At 51.6% G+C, this 21,399-nt stretch overlaps 2 protein-coding genes across 2 annotated transcripts in view; one reads left to right on the top strand and one right to left on the bottom strand.

Moving 5' to 3' along the window:
• Window positions 1-376: 376 nt before the first annotated feature.
• On the top strand, window positions 377-7,678 carry CHCT1 (CHD1 helical C-terminal domain containing 1). The gene is made up of 6 exons (XM_002719083.6): window positions 377-875; window positions 1,769-1,870; window positions 2,108-2,283; window positions 2,643-2,742; window positions 4,990-5,185; window positions 7,446-7,678. Exons 1-6 carry the CDS (start codon window positions 783-785, stop codon window positions 7,529-7,531), a joined length of 753 nt encoding a protein of 250 aa, XP_002719129.4. The 5' UTR covers window positions 377-782; the 3' UTR covers window positions 7,532-7,678.
• Window positions 7,679-16,314: 8,636 nt separating this feature from the next.
• The window catches only part of APPBP2 (amyloid beta precursor protein binding protein 2), a 74,256-nt gene continuing 69,171 nt past the window's right edge, over window positions 16,315-21,399 (bottom strand). The window contains exon 13 of the mRNA XM_008271184.5: window positions 16,315-20,645. Coding sequence (XP_008269406.1) covers window positions 20,392-20,645 — 254 coding nt within the window. The 3' untranslated portion in view covers window positions 16,315-20,391. The remainder of the gene's footprint in view (window positions 20,646-21,399) is intronic.

Raw genomic sequence — 21,399 nt, 5'->3', positions numbered from 1 at the left:
CCGGAAGACACGAAGGGCGGCCCAGGCCACGCGCCTCCGCGTTCCCGGGAAAACGATGTGGCTCAAGGCGTCGCCCCGTGGTTGCAACGGTCTTTCCGCCGTCGAAAGTCGCCGGGCGCCGCCGAACGACGCGAGGGGGCGCCTGAGGCGCGTCTGGGACGAGATGGCCGCAGCTCGCACCAGCGCCGCGCAGCGCCCCCGGGGCCGGCCGGGCGGCCGAGACGCGGGGACGCGGCCCCGCGGGGGCCACGCAGGCCAGAAACGCCGGGGCGGTGGGACTCCGAGCCGAGTCCCCGCGCCCTACTTAGTGGCCGCGCACGCCAGGCAAGTAACAGGGTCTCCGTGTGTCCAGCTCGTGTCTGCGAAACGGGGTTCGCTGCCGGCGTCTTCGCCACGGAGGGTGTCCCTGCCCGCGTGCCTGAGAAACGCCGCCCCCAAGCCCAGCCGGGTGGGCGCCTTAACTCTCGGGCGGCCCCGGGCGTCGAGGAGAAGCCGCCCCCGTTCACTCTGCACAGCCCCGGGAGCCCACTCCGGCCCCCCACACGCGGGACGCTCGCTCCGAGAGCCTTGCCGGGACCCGACGGCCACGGCATCCCCGGCCCACGCTGGGCCCCCGTGGGAGGAGGTGGCTGGCGCCGCCCGCCCCGCCCCCGCGGTGAGGGCCTGGGGGAGGGGCTGTGTGTTGGCGGTTGCCATGGTTTTGCCCCGAGTTCTGGAGCCCACCTGCCCACTCCCCAAGAGGTTCAGGTCGCGGAAGCAGTAGGTCAGAAGCCGGAGGAGACATGAGCAGGGCCACCTCGGAGCCTGCCAGCACACTTGTGGAGATGGAGGCCTCGGATGGGCCAGGGGGTGAAGGGGACAAGCCACTGGAGAAGGTGACCACGCGGGTGGGAGGAGGGGAGCAGAGCGGGACCTGGGGGGCTGGTGTCGGAAAACACGGGATAAGAAGAATAAGAAGAAGATAATAAGAAGACGAGGTGGTGGGGTCCCGGAGCTAGCCTGAGGCCACAAGAACAAGAGGACAGGGGGACGGGAAGGAGCCCCAGCCCACTGTTGGCTGTGAAGACATGGTGTTATGGCCTGTGTGTGGCCGTGGCCGCGTGGTGGGTGTGGCACGTTTAAGAGTTCACCAGCCAGAGCCTCGAGTGTCCTGTGCCTCCTCCATCCGCCTTACCGTGGTCTCGCCCTTGAGTGTGCTCTGGACTTGGAATTTGTCGGCCCAGAACACAGACGGCTCAAAGCCAGCGGGTCAGTTCAGGGCTGTGGTCTGACTTGCGGTGCCGTCTCCTGGCCGCCCTGCTGTCACCACGCCTTTTCTCCTTTCTTTGCCCCACTTTGACTCAAAACGTTGTTTCTCATCATCACCGTCGGGGCGGTTTTCTGCCTGCCCTGACGCACAGCGTGATGCAGAGGGCTGGAGATGCGGAGCTGGGCCCGGGGGCTGGGCAGTGGATCGGTGTTTGCTGGACCAGTGAGCACACGAACCCTGCTCTCAGCTAACCTCACAGAACGCGTGGTGGCGTAAAAGGAGCTCATGTTTATCCAGTGCCCTGCAAAGGGACCCTGGTATGGCATGCTGGGATGACTGTTCTAAGTTTTCTGAACAGAGGGGTTTCCAGAGATGGCCGTGTTTACCCAGTGCTCACTCCAGCAGTTCTGTGTCCGGAAGGAAGTTGTAGGGGGAGTCATCTGGGCCAGCGTTTGCCCGGCAGTGTCCCAGGAAGACAGGCCCAAGCCCCAAGGTTGACTGCTCCCTGCCTCCTCCCAGGTGGCGAGCGCGCCCTGCCTAGGCAGGAGCTCCAGCACCACCCCTCGGGGAGGCTCCCTCGTGCGCCATGCCGAGGGCCTGAGCCAGGACACCTTCAAAATTGTGAGTGGAGCCCTGTCCCCTGTTGCCCAGGGGTGAGGGAGCTAGGGTCAGGAGTAGCATAGCCTCCAACCCACATCTCTGCCCCACTTGTCGTGCCCTTGTGGGGAGAGGGGGGAGGTCCACTGGCACCTGCTCACGCAACACACACGGCCCCGCCTGGAGCGCTGCGGCTGGCTCGGCTCCCGTGTGCCTCATCGCGTCCTCCCGGGCTCTCCCCCTCTCCTGTTGCCTCCCCAGTGTAAAGAATACCTAAGGCCGCTGAAGAAGTTCCTGCGAAAGCTGCAGCTGCGCAGGGACCTTCCCCAGAAAAAGCAGCTGAAGTACATGAAGCAGAGCCTGCTGGTGCTGGGCGACCACATCGACAGCTTCCTGCAGCACTGCTGCCGAGCCTGGGAGCTGAAGCACTGGAGGAAGTAAGGCCGCCTCGGCTCCCGCGCCTGCCCCGCGCCCGCCCCGCGCCCAGGGCCGCGCCTCAGCCAGCATCCCCCAGTCCCTCATCTCTGTGTGGACGGGTCAGGGGCCTGGGGGAGGGGCGCAGGGGGACCACGTACCCAGTGGAAAGAGGCCCCTCCCGCCTCCCAGGGAGAATGGCCTCCAGTGAACATCTACTCTGTGCACGTGGCTGTCCTCAGACAGGAGCTTCAAGGTCTAGCAGATCCCCACCTCTCCATCCCCCCAACCAAAAGCCAAGGAATCAGCAAGTGGCGCATTCCTTCCTGGGCGGGAGCTGGGGCTGTGCAGCGCCTGCCCCAGCCGCAGTCTCTCCCCACAGGATGCTCTGGAGGTTTGTCTCCCTCTTCTCGGAACTGGAAGCAAAGCAGCTTCGCCGGCTCTACAGGTACACCAAGAACAACCAGGCGGCCAAGTTCCAGGTGAGGCGGCAGGGCAGCTCCCGCGGGGGCCGGCTGAGGGGTGGCTGATGTGTTGCTCTTCGGTCACCGAGGGAGGCTGGCACCGAGTGGCCCTCCGCTCCTTTCCGTGACTCACTGCCCCCACCTTGACCACTGCACTGGCCACGGCTCCGCCTCCACACCCACACCCTGATGTTAGCAGGGCCATGGCTGGAGACAGCTGGAGCCAGGTGGTAGAGCCTATGACCTTGGGGAAGTCTCCAGGGACTGGTGACAGAGCCTGGCCTGGCTTTTCCAGAAACACTGGCTCTCAAACATTTTGGTCTCCGGTCACATTCGTCAGTGGGGTGGGAGCAGGTGTTTGGTGAGGTGCTTAGGTCACCGTACGGGAACACCCACACCCCCTATCAGAGTGCCTGCTCAGTGCTGGCTCAGCTTCTTTTTGTTTTAAAAAAACATTTTTTAGAAAAGATTTACTGGGGCCCGCCGGCTAAGCCCCCGCCTGTGGCACCAGCATCGCATATGGGCACCGGTTCTAGTCCCGGCTGCTCCTCTTCCCATCCAGCTCTCTGCTGTGGCCTGGGAAAGCAGTGGAAGATGGCCCGAGTCCTTGGGCCCCTGCACCTGTGTGGGAGACCCAGAAGAAGCGCCTGGCTTTGTATGGGTTCAGCACTGGCCCTTGCAGCCATCTGGGGAGTAAACTAGCAGATGGAAGGATTCTCTCTTTGTCTCTGCCTCTGCCTTTCTGTAACTTTGCCTTTCAAATAAATAAATAAATCTTAAAAAAAAAAAAAGAAGAAGATTTACTAATATTGTTGAAAGGCAGAGTGACAGGGAGAAACAGAGACAGAGAAAGATCTTAGATCCACTGGTTCACTCTCCAAAGGGCTACAACAGCCAGAGCTGGGCCAGGCTGAAACCCGGGACCAGGCGCTTCATCTGTATCTCCATGTGAGTGGCAGGGGCCAAGGACTTGGGCCATCTTCTGCTGTATTAGCAGGACGCTGGATCAGCAGCTGAGGGTGAATGAGCCCTCTGATACGAGATGCCAGCAGCTTAACCTGCTGCACACAACGCGGGCCCCCGGCCCAGCTTCTTGTTAACACATGCTCCAGGAAGCAGCTCACGAGCTTGGGTCCAGGCCACCCGCATGGAGGTCATGGCTCCTGGCTTTGGCTTAGCCCAACCTTGGTTGTTGCAGGCCTTTGAGGAGTGAACAGGCAGATTGAAGATCTCTCTCTCTCTCACTCACTTTCTCTCTTTCTTCCTCTGCCTGTCTCTCTGACTTTCAAATAAAAATGAAATTAATTAAAAAATTTTAAAATAACTTGAAGAAAAGTTACAACTTCCAATCGTGAAATAATATAAATACATATTTTTAAAAAGCTCAGCAAGTGGCGGTTTCTAAATTGCTCCGTGGAGTCTGAATCGTATCCAGTGAATTTTATGAATTGCCAGACGTTTTAGCTGTGGCAGCTTTAGGTTCACAGAAAAGCTGAGTGGAAGCAGAGGGAGTTCCCGGTCTTGTAGGTGGAGTCGCACAGTCTTCTACCCACTGCCCTCTCTCCCTTGCGCTTAAAATGGGCCTCACTCTCTATAGGCGGTCAGAATATTTTTCTTTTCCTCTTTTTTTTTTTTTTTTTTTTTTTTTTAACAGGCAGAGTTAGTGGGAGAGAGAGACAGAGAGAAAGGTCTTCCTTTTCCGTTGGTTCACTCCCCAAGTGGCTGCTACAGCTGGCACGTTGCGGCCGAGGCGCTGTGCCGATCCCAAGCCAGGAGCCAAGTGCTTCTCCTGGTCTCTCATGCGGGTGCAGGGCCCAAGCACTTGGGCCATCCTCCACTGCCTTCCCGGGCCACAGCAGAGAGCTGAACTGGAAGAGGAGCAACCAGGACAGAATCCGGTGCCCCGACCGGGACTAGAACCTGGGGTACTGGCGCCGCAGGCATTGGATTAACCTAGTGAGCCGCGGCGCCGGCCCCAGAATATTTTAAATTACGGTATGGTGGTGCCGCTGTTGCACTGCAAACAGGCCAGATTTTGCTTCTGCCTAAGGAAGGACAGGATCTCAATAAAGGATAACCCACGAGGAGACAGCTGACAGCCCGGCCTCCTGCTCCCCCAGGTCCTGGGTCCCTGTGGCTGTGACTCTGGCCCGTCTTCTTTGCTGGGCCTGGGTGAGGTGCGGCCCGACCACTGCAGGTTCTCACTAAGTCCAGGGCTGGGGCTCCGGAATCCGGTCTCTGTCTCAGCACGGTGCTCTCTTGCAGGTGGCCTTCCGCCCCTTTGACGCGCCGGAGAGGTCCCTGCTGGCCACCCGCGAAGACAGCCTGCCCAAGCTGTGCAGCGCCTGGGGGCTGCACGGCAACGTGAGCGGCATGAAGGAGAGGCTGTCCAGGATGCAGGCCCCGGGCCGGGAGGCCGCCCTGCCCGCCGAGCCGCCGGCCCAGCCCCGAGCCCGGAGAGGTGAGAGCCGCCGCACGAGGGGGCTGCCGTGGGCGCTGGGTGTTTCCCTGGCACAAACCAGGCAGCCGGAGCCATGGCCCTGAGCCCGACGAGTTTCCTTCTCTCCTTTCTGCCTTCTCTTCAGCCTGTATTTTTCTTTCTGTCCTTTCCTTCCCTTTCTCCGCTCTTTCTTTTCTCGTTTTAGCTCTGTCTGCTCAAAGATGCTTGTTGTAGAAAGTGTAAAACATACAGGTGGGGGTAGACCTGGCGGGTCAGTGTTGGTAAAACTGCTGCTTGCAACGCCTGCGTCCCTTGTAGGAGCACGGGTTTGAGTCCAGCTACTCCACTGCTGACCCATTTTCTGCCAGTGCGCCTGGGAAGGCAGCAGAAGTCACCCCTGGGGGAGGCCACGATGCAGCTCCTGGCTCCGGGCTCTGACCTGGCCCAGCCCTGGCTGTTGTGGACATTTTGGGGAGTGAACCGGCAGATGAAAGATTTTCTCTCTCTCTCTCTCTAGCTCTGGCTTTCAGATAAGTATAAATGTTCAAAAATAAATACAGGGGCCGGTGCCTTGGCTCACTTGGTTAATCCTCCACTTGCAGCACCGGCATCCCATATGGAACCGAGTTCTAGTCCTGGTTGCCCCTCTTCCAATCCAGCTCTCTGCTGTGGCCCAGGAGTGCAGTGGAGGATGGCCCAAGTGCTTGGGCCCTGCACCTGCATGGGAGACCAGGAGGAAGCGCCTGGCTCCTGGCTTCAGATCAGCACAGTGCTGGCTGTAGCGGCCATTTGGGGGGTGAACCAACGGAAGGAAGACCTTTCTCTCTGTCTCTCTGTCTCTCTCTCTCTGTCTCTCTCTCTTTCTCTTTCTCTCTCTCTCTCTCACTGTCTAACTCTATCTGTCAAATAAATAAATAAATGCATACACTGTCCAGATAGGAGCAGATGTCTGGTCTCGCAGCTCAGACGCCGGATTCCCATACGGGAGGACCTGAGTTGGACGCCCAGCTCTGGCTCCTGGTCCCGGCTCCTTCCAGTGCAGATCCTTGGAGGCAGGGAAAGGGACTCCAGTGAATGGGTTCCGGCCATCCACCCGGGAGACCTGGGCTGCGATCCGGGCTCCTGACTTCAGCCTGGGCTGCCTGCAGCCACTGCAGCTATTTGAACAGTGAACCAGCGGGCAGGAACTTTCCTTCTCCATCTCTCTCTCTCTCTCTCTCTCTCTCTCTGCCTTTCATATTAAAAAAAAAAATCGCCTTTTACAAAAATCTTTTTAAAATATTTATTTATTTGAAAGAGAGAGAGACAGAGACAAAGGGAGACCTCCCATGCATTGCTCTGGCTGGGCCAAGCTGAGGGCAGGAGCAGGGACTCCATCTTCATCTCCCCCACCGGCGCCAGGAACTCAAGCACTTGAGCCATCATCCATTGTTTCCCAGGTGCATCAGCGGGGAGCTGGCCTCGAACTGACACTCCTAGATGGGCTGCAGGGGACCCAGGCTTGGCTTTTCCCCTTGCCCCAGGACACCACCCCCAAAACATTGCTTCTCAAGTACAGAAAGTAGAAAAGAAGAAAGAAGGACCCTCTCCATGTTCCCCAAACCACACATTTCACCTGGATGTGTCCGCATCCCCCAGACAAAGCACCCCCACCCCCCACCCCACCCCCCAACCCCGCTGGCTGCCCGCGTGTCGGGAGGATGAGGCTGCTGTCTGGCAAAGTGCGCCCCCTCCTGGTCTTTGCTTGATTCCTTCCGGCACCGCTGAGCTCAGTCCCCTCTGTGTAAGCAGGACTTCAGAGGGAAGGACACGTTGGGGATGAGGCTGGGTCCCTCACTCTAATCCGGGCGAACCACCACCCCGAGTCTCCCTGTGCGCTCGAACCCGGGTGCTGGGGGTGTGGCCCCATGCTTGGCAGTGGTGTTCGCGGATAGTCTCGCAGCAAAGCTGAGTTGGGCCAAGAGAGCAGAGAAGGGAGTGGGAGCAACCAGGCCAAAGCCGGAGGTGGGGGAGACTTGGTGTGGTGCTGCCTGTGCCTCTGGCCTGTCATAAGGCTGTGAGCAGGTCGCCTGCTTCCCTGTGCCTGGAGAAGGGTCCTCTGTGAATCGGGGGTGACAGCGTCCCCCTGCCTTGCAGGGCCTCTGCGAAGAGAGCAAGGGCGTAGGTTGAAACTGAGGTCTGGTTTTCTTCTCTCTGCTCTCAGCACCCTCCCGTCTGCGGCAAACTGCAAGTCTCTGTTTGTGACGTCATCAAGGCTGTCTCCTGACCTTGCCTTTTGCAGGTTCTTTAAAGAGGCTCCTCCAAGAACCAAAAGTCAAGCGGAAGAGGATTAAGGAAGCCCCCGGAACTCCAGAGAGCTGCCCCTGAGAAGACCAGCTGGGGCAGGGCTGGGGCGGGGGACCCCTCGCGCTGGCTCCAACAGCTCAGCCCCTGGGGAAGGAAGAGGCCATCCTTATCAGAGGGACGCGTGGGTGTTCATGTGGCTGAAGGGCTGGGAAATAAACATCCTTAACACTTGGCTGAGAGTCGTCATGCAGTTTCTGATGAAAACCTTGCCAGCTGCCTGCTAAGAGGCAGGGGCCTCCCATGTGGGAGGATGGATGAAATGTGGCCTCTCGCATCCTGGACTGCCCCGTGGGGCGGGGACAGACGTGGACAGCGCAGCGGGCGGGGACTGCGGGATGCCTGGCGGTGACAAGGGCATTGATGAGGGCTGGCCAGGGGAGGGGCGAGCCTGGGGTCTGTGAGGGTGCGACAAGCTGGGCAGCCAGCCTGAGTCACCCAGACGTCACGTGATGGGCTCCCAGTGCCCGCGGGCAGAGGCCATGGGAGTGAGTGAGGCCAGGCCCCGCTAGCATAGGGTGGAGGTTGGAGGCAGCTGGCGAGTGAACGCAGACTGCTGCTGGGTGTTGACTTCCCTGGTGGTGGTCTGTGTGACATTTGAAGGGGGTGGGTATTTGGAGTAGTGATTAAGCTACTACTTGGGATCCCCACGCCCCATATTGGGGTGCCTGGTGTGAGCCTTGGCTCCACTTCTGACTCCAACTGCCTGCTAATGCACACTCCGGGAGGCAGCAGGTGAAGGTTCGAGGACTTGGGTCCCTGCCACCCCTGTGGGCCACCTGGAAGAGGCTCCAGGCTCCTGGCTTCAGCCTGGCCCAGCCCGGCAGGTTGCAGGCATTGGAGGAGTGAACCCGTGCTTGGAAGATCTCTTCTTTCTCTCCTTGCCTTTCAATAATATTTTTAAAATTATTTTAATGAGGCCGGCACCACGGCTCAATAGGCTAATCCTCCGCCTGCGGCGCCGGCACCCCGGGTTCTAGTCCCAATCGGGGGGCTGGATTCTGTCCCGGTTGCCCCTCTTCCAGGCCAGCTCTCTGCTGTGGCCCGGGAGAGCAGTGGAGGATGGCCCAAGTGCTTGGGCCCTGCACCCCATGGGAGACCAGGGGAAGCACCTGGCTCCTGCCTTCAGATCAACGTGATGCGCTGGCCACAGTGCAACGGCGGCGGCAGTCATTGGAGGGTGAGCCAATATCTCTCTCTCACTGTCCACTCTGCCTGTCAAAAAAAATTATTTTAATGAGTTGCCAATATTAAGACCACAGCAAGGGCCGGCACTGTGGCACAGCAGGTTAAAGCCCTGGCCTGAAGTGCCGGCATCCCATATGGGTGCCAGTTCTAGTCCCGGCTGCTCCACTTCTGATCCAGCTCTCTGCTGTGTCCCGGAAAAGCAGTAGAAGATGGCCCAAGTCCTTGGGCCCCTGCACCCACGTGGGAGACCCGGAGGAGGCTCCTGGCTTCAGATCGGAAAAGCTCCTGCCATTGAGGCCATCTGGGGAGTGAACCAGTGGATGGAAGTTTCCTCTCTCTCTCTACCGCTCTCTGTAACTCTTTCAAATAAATAAAATAAATCTTAAAAAAAAAAAAAAGACCAGCAGACTTTATGGTTCTCACAGAAACTCCCTCCACGTGGGCCCGCGCATCAGCAGGCAGCCAAGGCTGGTTGGCATTACAGAGGCTTGGCTGCCAGCCCCCACTCCGGCCTTGCACCTGGTGCCTTCCCTCAGTGACATCATGTGCCTGAGCCTCGGATCCTTTGCTACTTGCTACCTGCAGAGCATGCGGGCAAGGACGGTGCACAGAAGAGAGGGTGTAGTGAGTTTATCAGAATACACTGGGTGAAGCGGATTCTGGGGACAGGTGTGGGAGATGGGGGTGGGGGAGGGAGGGAAGCTGGCAGGGGCTCCTAGCTGGGGAGATGGGGGGATGGTTGTCAGCCTCAGGAGCGCAGCAGCTACAGTCATTTCCCAACCACACGGGCGAAAGCCCGGCAGGTTGTGGCCAGGGCGAACCTGGGCCACTCTTTCTCTTGGCTAAGTCTGTGCTCAGGAGTGGAGATGGTCACCAACTAAAATGAACGGGGGCTGGTGCTGTGGCGTAGCAGGTAACGCCGCCACCTGCCTGCAATGCTGGCATTCCATATGGTGCCGGTTCGAATCCCGCTGTGCCATTTCCCCTCCAGCTCTCTTCTACCGCGCCTGGGAAGGCAGTGAAACATGGCCCAAGTGCTCGAGGGCCTGACACCTATGTGGGAGACCTGGATAAAGTTCCTGGTTTCTGCCTTCAGCCTGGCCCAACCCCGGTTGTGGCCACTTGGAGAGTGAACCAGCGGATAGAATTCTCTCTCTCTCTCTCTGCCTTTCAATTAAATCTTTAAACAACAACAACAAAAAATAAGTGAAAGGGAACAGCAGCTGTCATGGGAACAAGTGCAGGGAAACGTGAACAAGGAAGAAGGGGCAGCTCCCTGTCTTTCCCAGATCCAGAGCGTCCGTGGAGCGGCCGGAGGAGAGAGCTGGGAGGATGTGGGAGAGACGGGCAGGCCGCCTGAGGGCGTCGCTATGACCAGGGCGCGCTCAGGTTTTCTTCTCAGGGCTCCCATGCCAGTCCTGGGGAAGACACCAAGACCTCGGGCACCCCATTTGTGAGGCAGCAGCACCACCTAGAGGAACGGTGGGACACTACAGCCTCATGCTTCCAGCCGCACACAGGTGGAAGCGATGAACAAGAGAGAGACTCAGGTGCGGGGTGAGGGTGGGGTGTTTCCCATCAGCCTTGACAGCTGTTTCGGTCTGAGGGCAAAACGGACCACAGGGTCAGGCTTGGTGGTGATGCCTTCTTAATTCTCTCCCTCAAGTTCACGGGGACCTTAGAATCCTGAAGAGGCAGTCACACTTCGTCACTCTGCTGAAAATCCTCCAAAAGCTTTATTTGGCTCAGAGAAAAAGTCAGAGTCATTACAGGGACCTACAGTGAGGCCCCCTAAGTTCTGTCCCCACTGTCCACTGTGCCACCTCTCTGCCTCATCCTCGTCAAGCACTTCCCTGCCGCAGGGCCTTTGGGTGGGCTGTTCCCGGTCTGGAATGCTCTTCTCCAAGATATGCACCTGGCCAGCTCCTTCCCGGCCTCCAAACCTTTGCTCAGATGTCATCCCCTTAGTGTGAACAGTTTGTCCCTGTCTGGGTGATTGTTGTTTTGTTGTTGTTGTTGTTTTGTTTTGTTGGAGCTTTGAGATGTTTCATCTGAAGGTAATCTTAATACTATTAAATTCACAAATATGCTAATTTAAACACCCAATCCTATTTATCTAAAATACACGGCAAACATTATGAATATCTATTCTCTCCACATGTCAGGCACCCATTCATATCATGGTTCAGAAACAGGCAGCAGGCGCTCCTTTATAGCTAACATTAGCAACATTCACACAAATACTCTCAGAATGTTCGCGAGCATTGTTGATTCACGAGCACACACTTTCCAAACTGCGTTGTGCTATAGACTCTGTACTGCAGTGTAGGAAAATAGAACCACACAAACATGTGAGAGTTAACAATGCCTTAATTATCTATTCCTGCTGCCACTACCACTGACGGTGCACAACACCTGTGCAATGAGAGGCTGAGCCACAACAGGTGAAAGTCCTCAGGAATGCACGTCTAACTGACACCAGGCCACGTTCATCAATAGCTGCACCTTTTGCAAATTGTGGCTGTGAGATCCTGAACAGGAGGGAGGTTTCCTGTGGGAGCCGCAGTCAGTGTGCTGACCATAGATGACCATTCCAGCAGATGGAAGATCTCTCTCTCTCTCATAAAATCAGAAAGTAAAAAGAGTAAAAAATATGCTAAAAACATTAAATGTAGCTCTCACTTTTAAAAAATTATTAGGGGCCAGCACTGTGGCGTAGCAGATAGAGCCGCTGCCTGCAGTGTCGGCATCCCATATGGGCACCGGTTCGAGTCCCAGCTGCTCTACTTCTGATATGGCTCTCTGCTGTGGCCTGGGAAAGCAGTGGAGGATGGTCCAAATCCTTGGGCCCCTGCAACCACATGGGAGACCTGGAAGAACCTCCTGGCTCCTGGCTTTGGATCGGCTCAGCTCTGGCCATTGCAGCCAGTTGGGGAGTGAACCAGCAGATGGAAGATCTCTCTCTTTCTCCTTCTCTCTCCCTCTCTGTGCCTCTCCTTCTCTCTTTGTGTAATCTGACTTTCAAATAAGTAAATAAATCTTTAAAAAAGTTTTTTTTAATTATTTGAGAGACAGATAAACTGTTTCCATCTCCTGGTTCACTCCCCAAATGCCTGTGCTGGTTGGGTCTGGGTTGAGGCTAAAGCTGTAAGGCAGGACTCGGTTCAGGTCTCCCACATGAGTAGAAGGAACCCAATCTTGCACCGGGTCAAGGGCCAGAGCAGAGACGAGGCCCCAGGCACTTTGAAATGGGATAGAATGTCTTAACTACCAGGCCAAATACCTGTTACCATAGCTATCTTTTGGCTATAGGGTTATAACTATTTAAAAAAAATACTTTATAGTATTTTTTAGTTTTTTTTTTTTATTATTATTTATTTGACAGGGTCAGTGAGAGAGAGAGAGAGACAGAGAGAAAGATCTTCCCTCTGCTGGTTCATTCCCCAAACGGCCGCTATGTCCGGCACTGCACTGATCCGAAGCCAGGAGCCAGGTGCTTCCTCCTGGTCTCCCATGCGGGTGCAGGGGCCCAAGCACTTGGGCCATCCTCCACTGCACTCCCGGGCCACAGCAGAGAGCTGGACTGGAAGAGAAGCAACCAGAACTAGTACCTGGCGCCCATATGGGATGCCGGCGCTGCAGGCGGAGGATTAACCAAGTGAGCCAAGGCACCGGCCCCTGTGGTATTTTTCAATACAATTAATATACACCTCCTCTATGGAAAAAAAGAAAGAAAACATTGCTCGGCTCTCTGGTTGAGTTGACAGCCCTGCTCCACTGCAGCCCAGTCCAGGGAGAGGGGTCCCCGGGTCTCGTCTCGGGACCTTCCCTCATTTAACACCCCAGCCCCGTCACCTCACCCGACTTCTGCTGGGACCTGCAGCCAGGGAGCTTGGGGATGGCTACCGTGGCTTTGCGAGTGACCTGAAGGAAGGACATGGCTGCTTGTCAGCTGATCCTGCTAGGAAGTGGCAGAAATGGGGTGTCACAAGCCCTGTGGGGTTGTGGCTTTGATGTCCTGGAGTTTCATCGCGTGTGCAGTCCTCCACACTCCTGCCCTGGACCCGAGTCTGCCTCGCTCTGACTCAGCACACCTTACCGTACGTTCCTCCGTTTTCACGTTCTTTTGTCACGCGGGGAAAACGCTCTCCTCACAGGTGTCCGTGAGGATGAAGACAACACATAGCAAGGTCTTCAAGAAATTCACAGAAAATGTAGATTATGGAGTTCAGGGCTTTGTTTTGTTTTGCATCAAAATAAATAGCTAGAGTTTAAGTTTATAGTTTATTTTTTGAAAGGCAGAGTGACAAAGAGACTGATGGTATCTCTTCTATCCACTGTGACACCCCAGATGCCCACAACATCCAGGAGAAAGCCAGGAGGTCTGGAACTCCGTTTGGGTGTCGTACGCGGTGGCAGGAACCCAAGTATCTGAGCCGTCCCCTGCTGCCTCCCAGGGCGTGCATTAGCAGGGAGCTGGACGGGAAGAGGAGGCAGGCGTCAACACTGGCGTCCCACACAGCAACTTGCCTGCTGCACCATGAAGCCAGCCCCAACCTCATATGTTAATGTCATCTTCTGTGCTTTGTGGAAGCCCTGACAGAAACATCACAAGCACACACTTGGCACAACTGTGAACTCCCGTCTAGTGGTGGCAATGTCTGTTGGCTCATCAGCAAGCCAGAGGCCCAGTGAATGGGCACCAAGCATCTTAAGCCTTTCGTGTTCAGGTGGTTTAGAATAGCTTCCCAGTGGAGCTGGTGCTGTGGTGCATCGGGTTACGGCCCTGAGCTGTGGTGCTGGTATCCCATAAGGGTGCCTGTTCGTGTCCCAGCTGCTCCACTTCCAATCCAGCCCTCTGCTATATATATATGAAGAAAGGAACATTTCCAGAGCATATAACTACCATTATGGGCCTCATGCTCACCCAGGCAGGCACTTGAATTGTTTTACTTAATCTTCATGGTAACCAGAGAAATATTTAGTACTTATCTGGCAGGTAAGGAGCCAGGCACAGAAATGGTGTGATGGCTCCTTGGGACTCTGAAGTCCCTGCTCTCCTACAATTCTGCCTCCTACAATTCTGTCCCCTCTTTCTTTTAAAAGCTGCTTTTAGGCCGGCGCCGTGGCTCACTAGGCTAATCCTCCGCCTAGCGGCGCCGGCACACCGGGTTCTAGTCCCGGTCGGGGCGCTGGATTCTTTCCCGGTTGCCCCTCTTCCAGGCCAGCTCTCTGCTGTGGCCAGGGAGTGCAGTGGAGGATGGCCCAGGTGCTTGGGCCCTGCACCCCATGGGAGACCAGGAAAAGCACCTGGCTCCTGGCTCCTGCCATCGGATCAGCGCGGTGCGCCGGCCGCAGCGCGCCAGCCGCGGCGGCCATTGGAGGGTGAACCAACGGCAAAGGAAGACCTTTCTCTCTGTCTCTCTCTCTCTCACTGTCCACTCTGCCTGTCAAAAAAAAAAAAAAAAAAAAAGCTGCTTTTAGGTAAACCGCTTATTAAAAAAATATTTAGTTGAGACACACAGTGAGACAGCCTGAGGTCATGGTCCCCCTCTCCTTCCGATCCAGCCTCCTGCTGCTGTGCCTGGGAGGCCGCAAGTGAAGGCTCACATAGCTGAGCCCCTGCCACCCATGTGGGTGAGTGGATGGAGTTCCAGGCTCCTGGCTTCAGCCTGGCCCAGCCCCAGCTACTGTGGGCTTTGGGAAGAAAACCTCTCTCCTTCATTATTCTGCCTTTCAAATAAATATGAAAAGAAAATCACACACACAAACTTTTTTAAAGGCTCAAGGTTGGGGCCAGTGCTGTGATGCAGTAGGCTAAGCCTTCTCCAGTGCCAGCATCCCATACGGGTGCCGGTTCATATCTTGGTTGCTCCTCTTCTGATCCAGCTCCCTGCTTATGGCCTGGGAAAGCAGTGGAAGATGGCTCAAGTGCTTGGGCCCCTGCACCGGCTCGGGAGACCCAGAAGCAGCTCCTGGCTTCGAAATGGCCCAGCTCCAGCTGTTGTGACCATTTGGGGAGTGAACCAATGGATGGAAGACTTTTCTGTCTCTCCCTATCTGTAACTGTACCTCTCAAATAAATAAAAAGCTTGGAAAAAAAAAAGGTTCAAGGTCATTCAGAGATGTTTTAAAAACAAAACCAACCAAGCAGGTTGGCCTCCTGTCTGCAGCATTGGGATCTCATATGAGCACCAGTTCAAACTTCGGCTGCTCCACTTGCAATTCAGTTCACTAGTATGCACCTGGGGAAGCAGTGGAGGATGGCTCAAACTGCTTGGGCCCCTACATCCATGCGAGAGACCCAGATGAAGCTCATGGTTCCTGGTTTTGGCCTGGCTCAGCTCCAGCTGTTGTGGCTATCTGGGGAATGAACCAGTGAATGGAAGATTTCTCCCCCTCTTTCTGTAACTCTGCCTTTGAAATAAATAAATTACATCTTATAAGGGGGGTTGTGGCAAACTTACAAAAATTTTCAGTATCATGAAGAGGTCAGGCAATGAGGCTGGGGCTAACTATTCCAACTGAAGTTGGGATTTAGTTTAAAATTTTCCTTCTAGTAGTTCAGATTGAGGCTCATTATTGCCTGTAACTATTGGGTGATTAAGAGTTGTGCTGCCGGTGCCGCAGCTCAGTAGGCTAATCTTCTGCCTGCAGCGCCGGCACACCGGGTTCTAGGCCCGGTCAGGGCGCCAGATTCTGTCCCGGTTGCTCCTCTTCCAGTCCAGCTCTCTGCTGTGGCCCGGGAGTGCAGTGGAGGATGGCCCAGGTGCTTGGGCCCTGCACCTGCATGGGAGACCAGAAGGAAGCACCTGGCTCCTGGCTTTGGATCCGCGCCGGCAGTAGCAGCCATTTAGGGGGTGAACCAACGGAAGGAAGACCTTTCTCTCTGTCTCTAACTCTGTAAAAAAAAAAAAAGTTGTGCTGCCCTTCTTTTTTTTTTTTAAGGATTTATTTTATGTATTTGAAAGTCAGAGTTACAGGGAGTCAGAGAGAGAGAGGTCTTCCATCCGATGGTTCACTCCCCAGACAGCTACAATGGCCAGAATTGCGCTGATCCAATGCCAGAAGCCAGGAGCTTCTTCCAGGTCTCCCACGTGGGTACAGGGACCCAAGGACTTGGGCCATCTTCTACTGCTTTCCCAGGCCATGGCAGGGAGCTGGATTGGAAGTGGCACAGCTGGGACTCGAACTGGCACCCCTATGGGATGCTGGCACTGCATCTCATAATTTGACCTCCTCATTCATGTGCAGAAATGAAACACAAAGAGGGTTCCTTTTAATAAAGATGCAGAGCTGGAATTCCCCCAACATCCCCAGCACAAAGTTAGGTGTCTTCTGAGCTATATGGCCAGAGACAGGAATGGCAGTTAGTTGGTATAGACTAAAATAGCCCATGGCATCAATGGAGAGCCTATTTGCTCAAAGTGCTTCCAGGAGCCCCGCCTGCAGATGCTGTTTCCATGTGTCTCCTCCGCCACATACCCTCATTTTCCTTGACAGCAGGCCTCTTACTGTAGTTAAGTTTGCTCAGAGTTCATTAATGAAAACAGTCTGTAAAGCTTAACAAAACTTCCAGTCCCAACCCAAAACAATCACAACTAAATTAGAAACATGTACACTGTGAAAGCAGGAACACTATATTTATTAGGTCAATAATTCATTTTTAGCAATACAAGTACAGAATATATCACAATGCTGGGTACAAACATACTTAGTATGGTTTAATAATTACAAACCATGATGGGCACTACAAGTCAGTAAGAATGGTATGAAAGGTTGTCAGACACAATGAACTGTCTTCAAAAATCTATTAATGACCTTAGGTATGTCTATAGAAATTACTGTGGCACTAGGAATGGGGATTTTCGTGGAGAGACTGGTTAGTGATTTAACTGGTAAAGTAAGAGCTCTTTGTTTGAGCCTATTAAACTAAAATCCCCTGCTGCTTAATAAAGTATAAAAATAGTACTGACCTGGTAATATCTAACAAAATGTAGCATTCATTCACATCGTAAAAGTAGAACAAAGTTGAAAAATTTTAGTTACCATGGCAACATATCTTCCCATTAAAAAGAATACACAGAACAAGTCATGTTACACGAATGGTACCTGCAATGGTTACTTAGAGATCCAACACTTAACTGTGCACCACAAGCCGAGATTTCTAGTATCTAGATAGAACATAATTTTAAAATTTTATTTTGAAAAACGTGTACTTCAACAAACTCACTAAGGCCACTCATGCTATAGATACCTAGGATTGCAATTAAGCAGTATTTAGTAAATCCTACAGCACACTCCTTTAGATCAACAGGGTAAAACTAGTTTTCTTCTTCAAACATTCCTGAGATTTGTGGAAAAACAATGCTAATTTTTAAGCTGGATAGATGATTCCAATGTCAAGTTAAAAAGAAAAAGAAGAAAAGGGGATTTCCTGGCAGCTGAGGTCCTCCAAAGCCAAAAGGTGAAACATGTTAATTTTTAAGGCAAAAATAAAACTCTTTTAAAGAATGTGTGTACTTATCAAATATTTTTCCAGTTGTATTTTTGCCATCCAAAGAGGTCTAGAAGCAGCAAGGCTACAAATACTGGGGAAAACACAGAAAACAACTGGCAAGTAACAGTATCTATTACTTAGCAAAGCATCCTTTCAGTTTGTAGATTTGGCCGAAAGCTTCAATTGTTTTAGGCATGTGACACTGCCCGGTTTTAGTTTGCACTGTAAGCAGCAGCCAAATGGCACCCTCACTATCTCCAAGCCTGACTTATTCCTATCATGCCTTGTCAAACTCTTTATTTTCACAAAGGTAAGAATACCTGGGCAGGGGTTCCTACAAAGCAACAGTTAATTTTTAACCAAGCAGAGACAGAGATTTGATGGTAAGAAAGGTCCTAATTCTAGGGAACCCATGAAGATTGTACTGGGGCAAACCCAACTAACCTTATTAAACAGAGGGCAGCAGTGCCAGCACCAGGATGGCACATGCGAGCGTGTGACAGAGCTCCCTGATGCACCTGACTCCAGTAGCACCAAACTTTAAGTCAGGCCCCTTATTTAACAACTCTCTGCTGGACCTCCAGAAAAATCTTTTAGGCTGGCCAGGGCTTCCTTACATACAACCTCACTAGACGTATACAAAAGGTCTGCAAGCTACTGGTTAACATGAAGTCCATTTCAGCCTTTTTTGAGATTTTTTTAAAACTCCATAAATCAAGGTGGCATTCATCTAATGTCTCCCAAGCATCCAAGGGATAAATTCCAATTAAAATGACTAGGGTATTATTCTTCAAAAGAAAGATAAACAGCATACTAAGTCATATTACTAACAGAAAATGGCGATCTTTTTTAGGCTAGCGTGTATGCATTAAGACAAATCATATGAACTTCATATTAAACCAACATTAAAGCAATGGTAACAGAGAAACGGCCAACAGTGATGTTTATAAAGAACTGGCCGCCACCTGACATCATTACCCTGTGGTCCCAGGCTTCTGAATATCATGCCGCCTTATCACTGTGTGAGAGCTGAGCTGAGGGTGAACGAGGCCTTACATCATATGCTAATTTACTCTAGGAAATGCTAAATGTGCACAAAGCCAAAAATAAACATTAAAAACAAAACCACTTCATATGGCAACATAAATTTCAAAATATTTATTGAAAAACAATTTACCATGACATTCCTTTACCACAGACATACCACAGGACTCTAAGTAAACACTTAAAGTACACAAGGCCTATCCTGAAAATATCTTTGGAGGTATTAAATATATAGGCCCACAAGGATAGAGCTGAGTAACTTAAAAATGTTAGTCCTTGGTCAAACTATTGGTAATTAATAAAGAAGTGCCTCTTGGCATCAGACTGCAATTAAGTGGAAGGGGGACCAGCTTCATAAACTGCAGGTGTGCCAATTAACCTAAAATTCAAAAAAGAAAATAACTGAATTTGAGAAGTAAGCCAGACTCCTGAACCCCATCATCATCATGTTAGGGCCTGGGCTGCATGTCCATCCTTGAATGTACTGGTTCATAACAAGATCGCCCATTACAAACTCAAACAGGGTTAAACTGGAGGAGTGCAAATGCATGATGAAAACACATGTTTTCTGTTCTCACACGACAGACAGTTCAGACTTTTCCTCCTCCCACCCAATGTGCATGTAAAAAGAAAACCAAAACCCAACACACATCCACTCACCCACCATGACAGCTCCTGGCATTAGTCAGGAGCAACATCTTTTAACAGCCAAGTCACAAACCCCTGAAAATAGGGGGGAACCCAGATTCTTAACTATAGAGGTACCACATGGGCCACTACAGTAAGAATTGAGGTAACAGCAAAAGACCTTTAAGTTTCTTGGATTGCTATGCGTTGTAATGTCAAATTTCATTACCTCAGCATTAAAGAATTTGGCCTAAAAAAAAAAAAAAAAACCACTAAACAGAAAGACAAATTAGTGAAACAGACATATCATCAAGGGATTTTTTATTTGACTCTTCAATTTCAAATAAAATGACCCAACTGTGTTATTATTTACCATAAAAAAAAACAAAGGATTTTCAAAGACTTATTTTGGGGCATTCATTTTCACTAATCCCAAACCATACATTAACTTAAAAGTCTCATGTGGACATGAGCTAATTCATAACCTAGACAACAGACTAGTTAAGTGCGCGGATTATCAGGGTGGCGCTTAGAGTGAGGGCATGGCTGCAGCAGACATTTTTAATTTACAGACTTGCTTATGGCAATGTCATCTGTGTACCTGACTAAAGGCTTGCCACTGAAATTGCCAAATTTCCATAGTTTGGTATCTATATTACATGAATATAATTCTTGCATTATCAGTTTTCATCATATATATAAATGAAATCATTCTATTAATAAAAGTATAGGCAGGTGCTAAAATAATGTCAAGCCTCTGGTCCAAATAACCACCTTCCATGTTAGGCTGGTCCTTTTCAGGTCTTCCTGGTCCTCTGAGAAAACACTATCAGAGCATCTTGCACTGCAGTACCGACACAAACAAGCAGAAAGAATTCAAACTGCTGGTCTATACAATTTTTCACTACTTACAGATCAACACTGGTCCAGTTTGGATGACTCTGACAGCACCCCGTGGAGGTACAGCTCTGGGGTGGTTGTATCCACTTCTTGGGGTAAGGTAGCCAAACCTAAGTCAGGATGTCCCTCTTTTATTAGTACTTGTGTTAACTTTTCTATACTGCATATAAAGATTATTCCCCATAAAATTTCTTTACAATATTGAATACCTCCACATGGAAGAATTATCTGTTAAAAAGTTGTTAAAATCATCCTTACATAATAAGAATGCAACTCTTTTAAACTCTTAAATAGTTTTATTTAGGGGTTCTTTTTTTTCTTTCAGGCTTTTTGCAAAATGAATTATTTTTAAAAAGAAAAAAAAAAGATTTCTTGTTGTTTTTTTCTACTAGGTTGAAAATGTGGGCCAGACTACTTATACATGCGGTACATGCTGAATATAACTGAATATATGCTTATTCCTACGGACACTCTGAAAGATAAGGATCACCCAAAATAGGGTCTTCAATGGACTGGACCAGTGTTTCAATACAAACTCCAGCCCCCAAAAACAACGTGGTTTAGATTTCACAGTATGAATTCCCTGGAATCTGGGAAAAGGTAATTGGTAGACTGAGGTCCTCCCTCAGCAGCTTGGTCCCTCAGCACTGTGAGAAATCAGGAAGGACTGCACCACTTCTTCAGTGGACTGGGGGCTGGTGTTGACGTCTTCAAGCGCATCGGTCACGGAATACTGCCGATCTCGCAACCGGTTCCAGTTAGACAGAACATTATGATATTCAAACACTTTCTCATAATTTCCAATGGAGTTGTAAAGTTTAATGAGACCACGGTAATCATATTCTAGTCCACTGTAGCCTTCACCAAAAAGTTTCTTCCCTGAAAGAAAAAAAAAAGCTCAAGTATTAGATAAGTACTTTCTGCAACACCAACGCAAGTTCAGCTCTTTATCATCAGGCAGATTGGTTTCACTCCTCTGAAAGGAACAGACGTAATTCTTGCATTAGCACCCTCAACCCATTCCATCTAAGAGCAGTCTAAGGTTTAAAAACAAAAAACAAACAAACAAAAAAACTTCTCTTGTCTAAAGAAGCTGTTCTCAGGGGTCAGTGCTGTGGCACAGCGGGTAAAGTCACAGCCTGTTAATGTCCGCATCCCATATGGGCACTGGTTCAAGTCCCGGCTGCTCTACTTCCCATCCAGCTCTCTGCTAATGTGCCTGGGAAAGCAGTGAAGGATGGCCCAAGTGCTTGGGCCCCTTTCCCTAGAAGAACCTCCTGGCTCCTGGCTCTGAATTGGGACAGCTCCAGCCATTGCACCCATTTGGGGAGTGAACCAGCAGATGGAAGACTTCTCTCTCTGTCTCTCTCTCTAATTCTGCCTTTCAAATAAATAAATAAATCATTAAAAAAGCAGCTAAAGAAGCTGCCCTCATCAGAATAAATTACAAATTCTATGATTTGAAGAGACAGATGAAAAAGTTATTTCTTACTCTGAGTAAAGAATGGCAGTACTAACAATTGGAAGATACTATAGCAGTGTTTGTATATAAACTAATAGAATAAAATGAAAACATATAGAATATTTCAATAGTGGTACTTTTCACTCAATGGCATATTATGTAGCTATAAAT

Source organism: Oryctolagus cuniculus, chromosome 17 (genome assembly GCF_051225735.1).
Source record: "Oryctolagus cuniculus isolate XC-2025 breed Fujian yellow rabbit chromosome 17, ASM5122573v1, whole genome shotgun sequence".
NCBI lineage: Eukaryota > Metazoa > Chordata > Mammalia > Lagomorpha > Leporidae > Oryctolagus > Oryctolagus cuniculus.
Note: the sequence above shows the minus strand (reverse complement) of the source record. Positions and strands in the feature narration are given on the sequence as shown.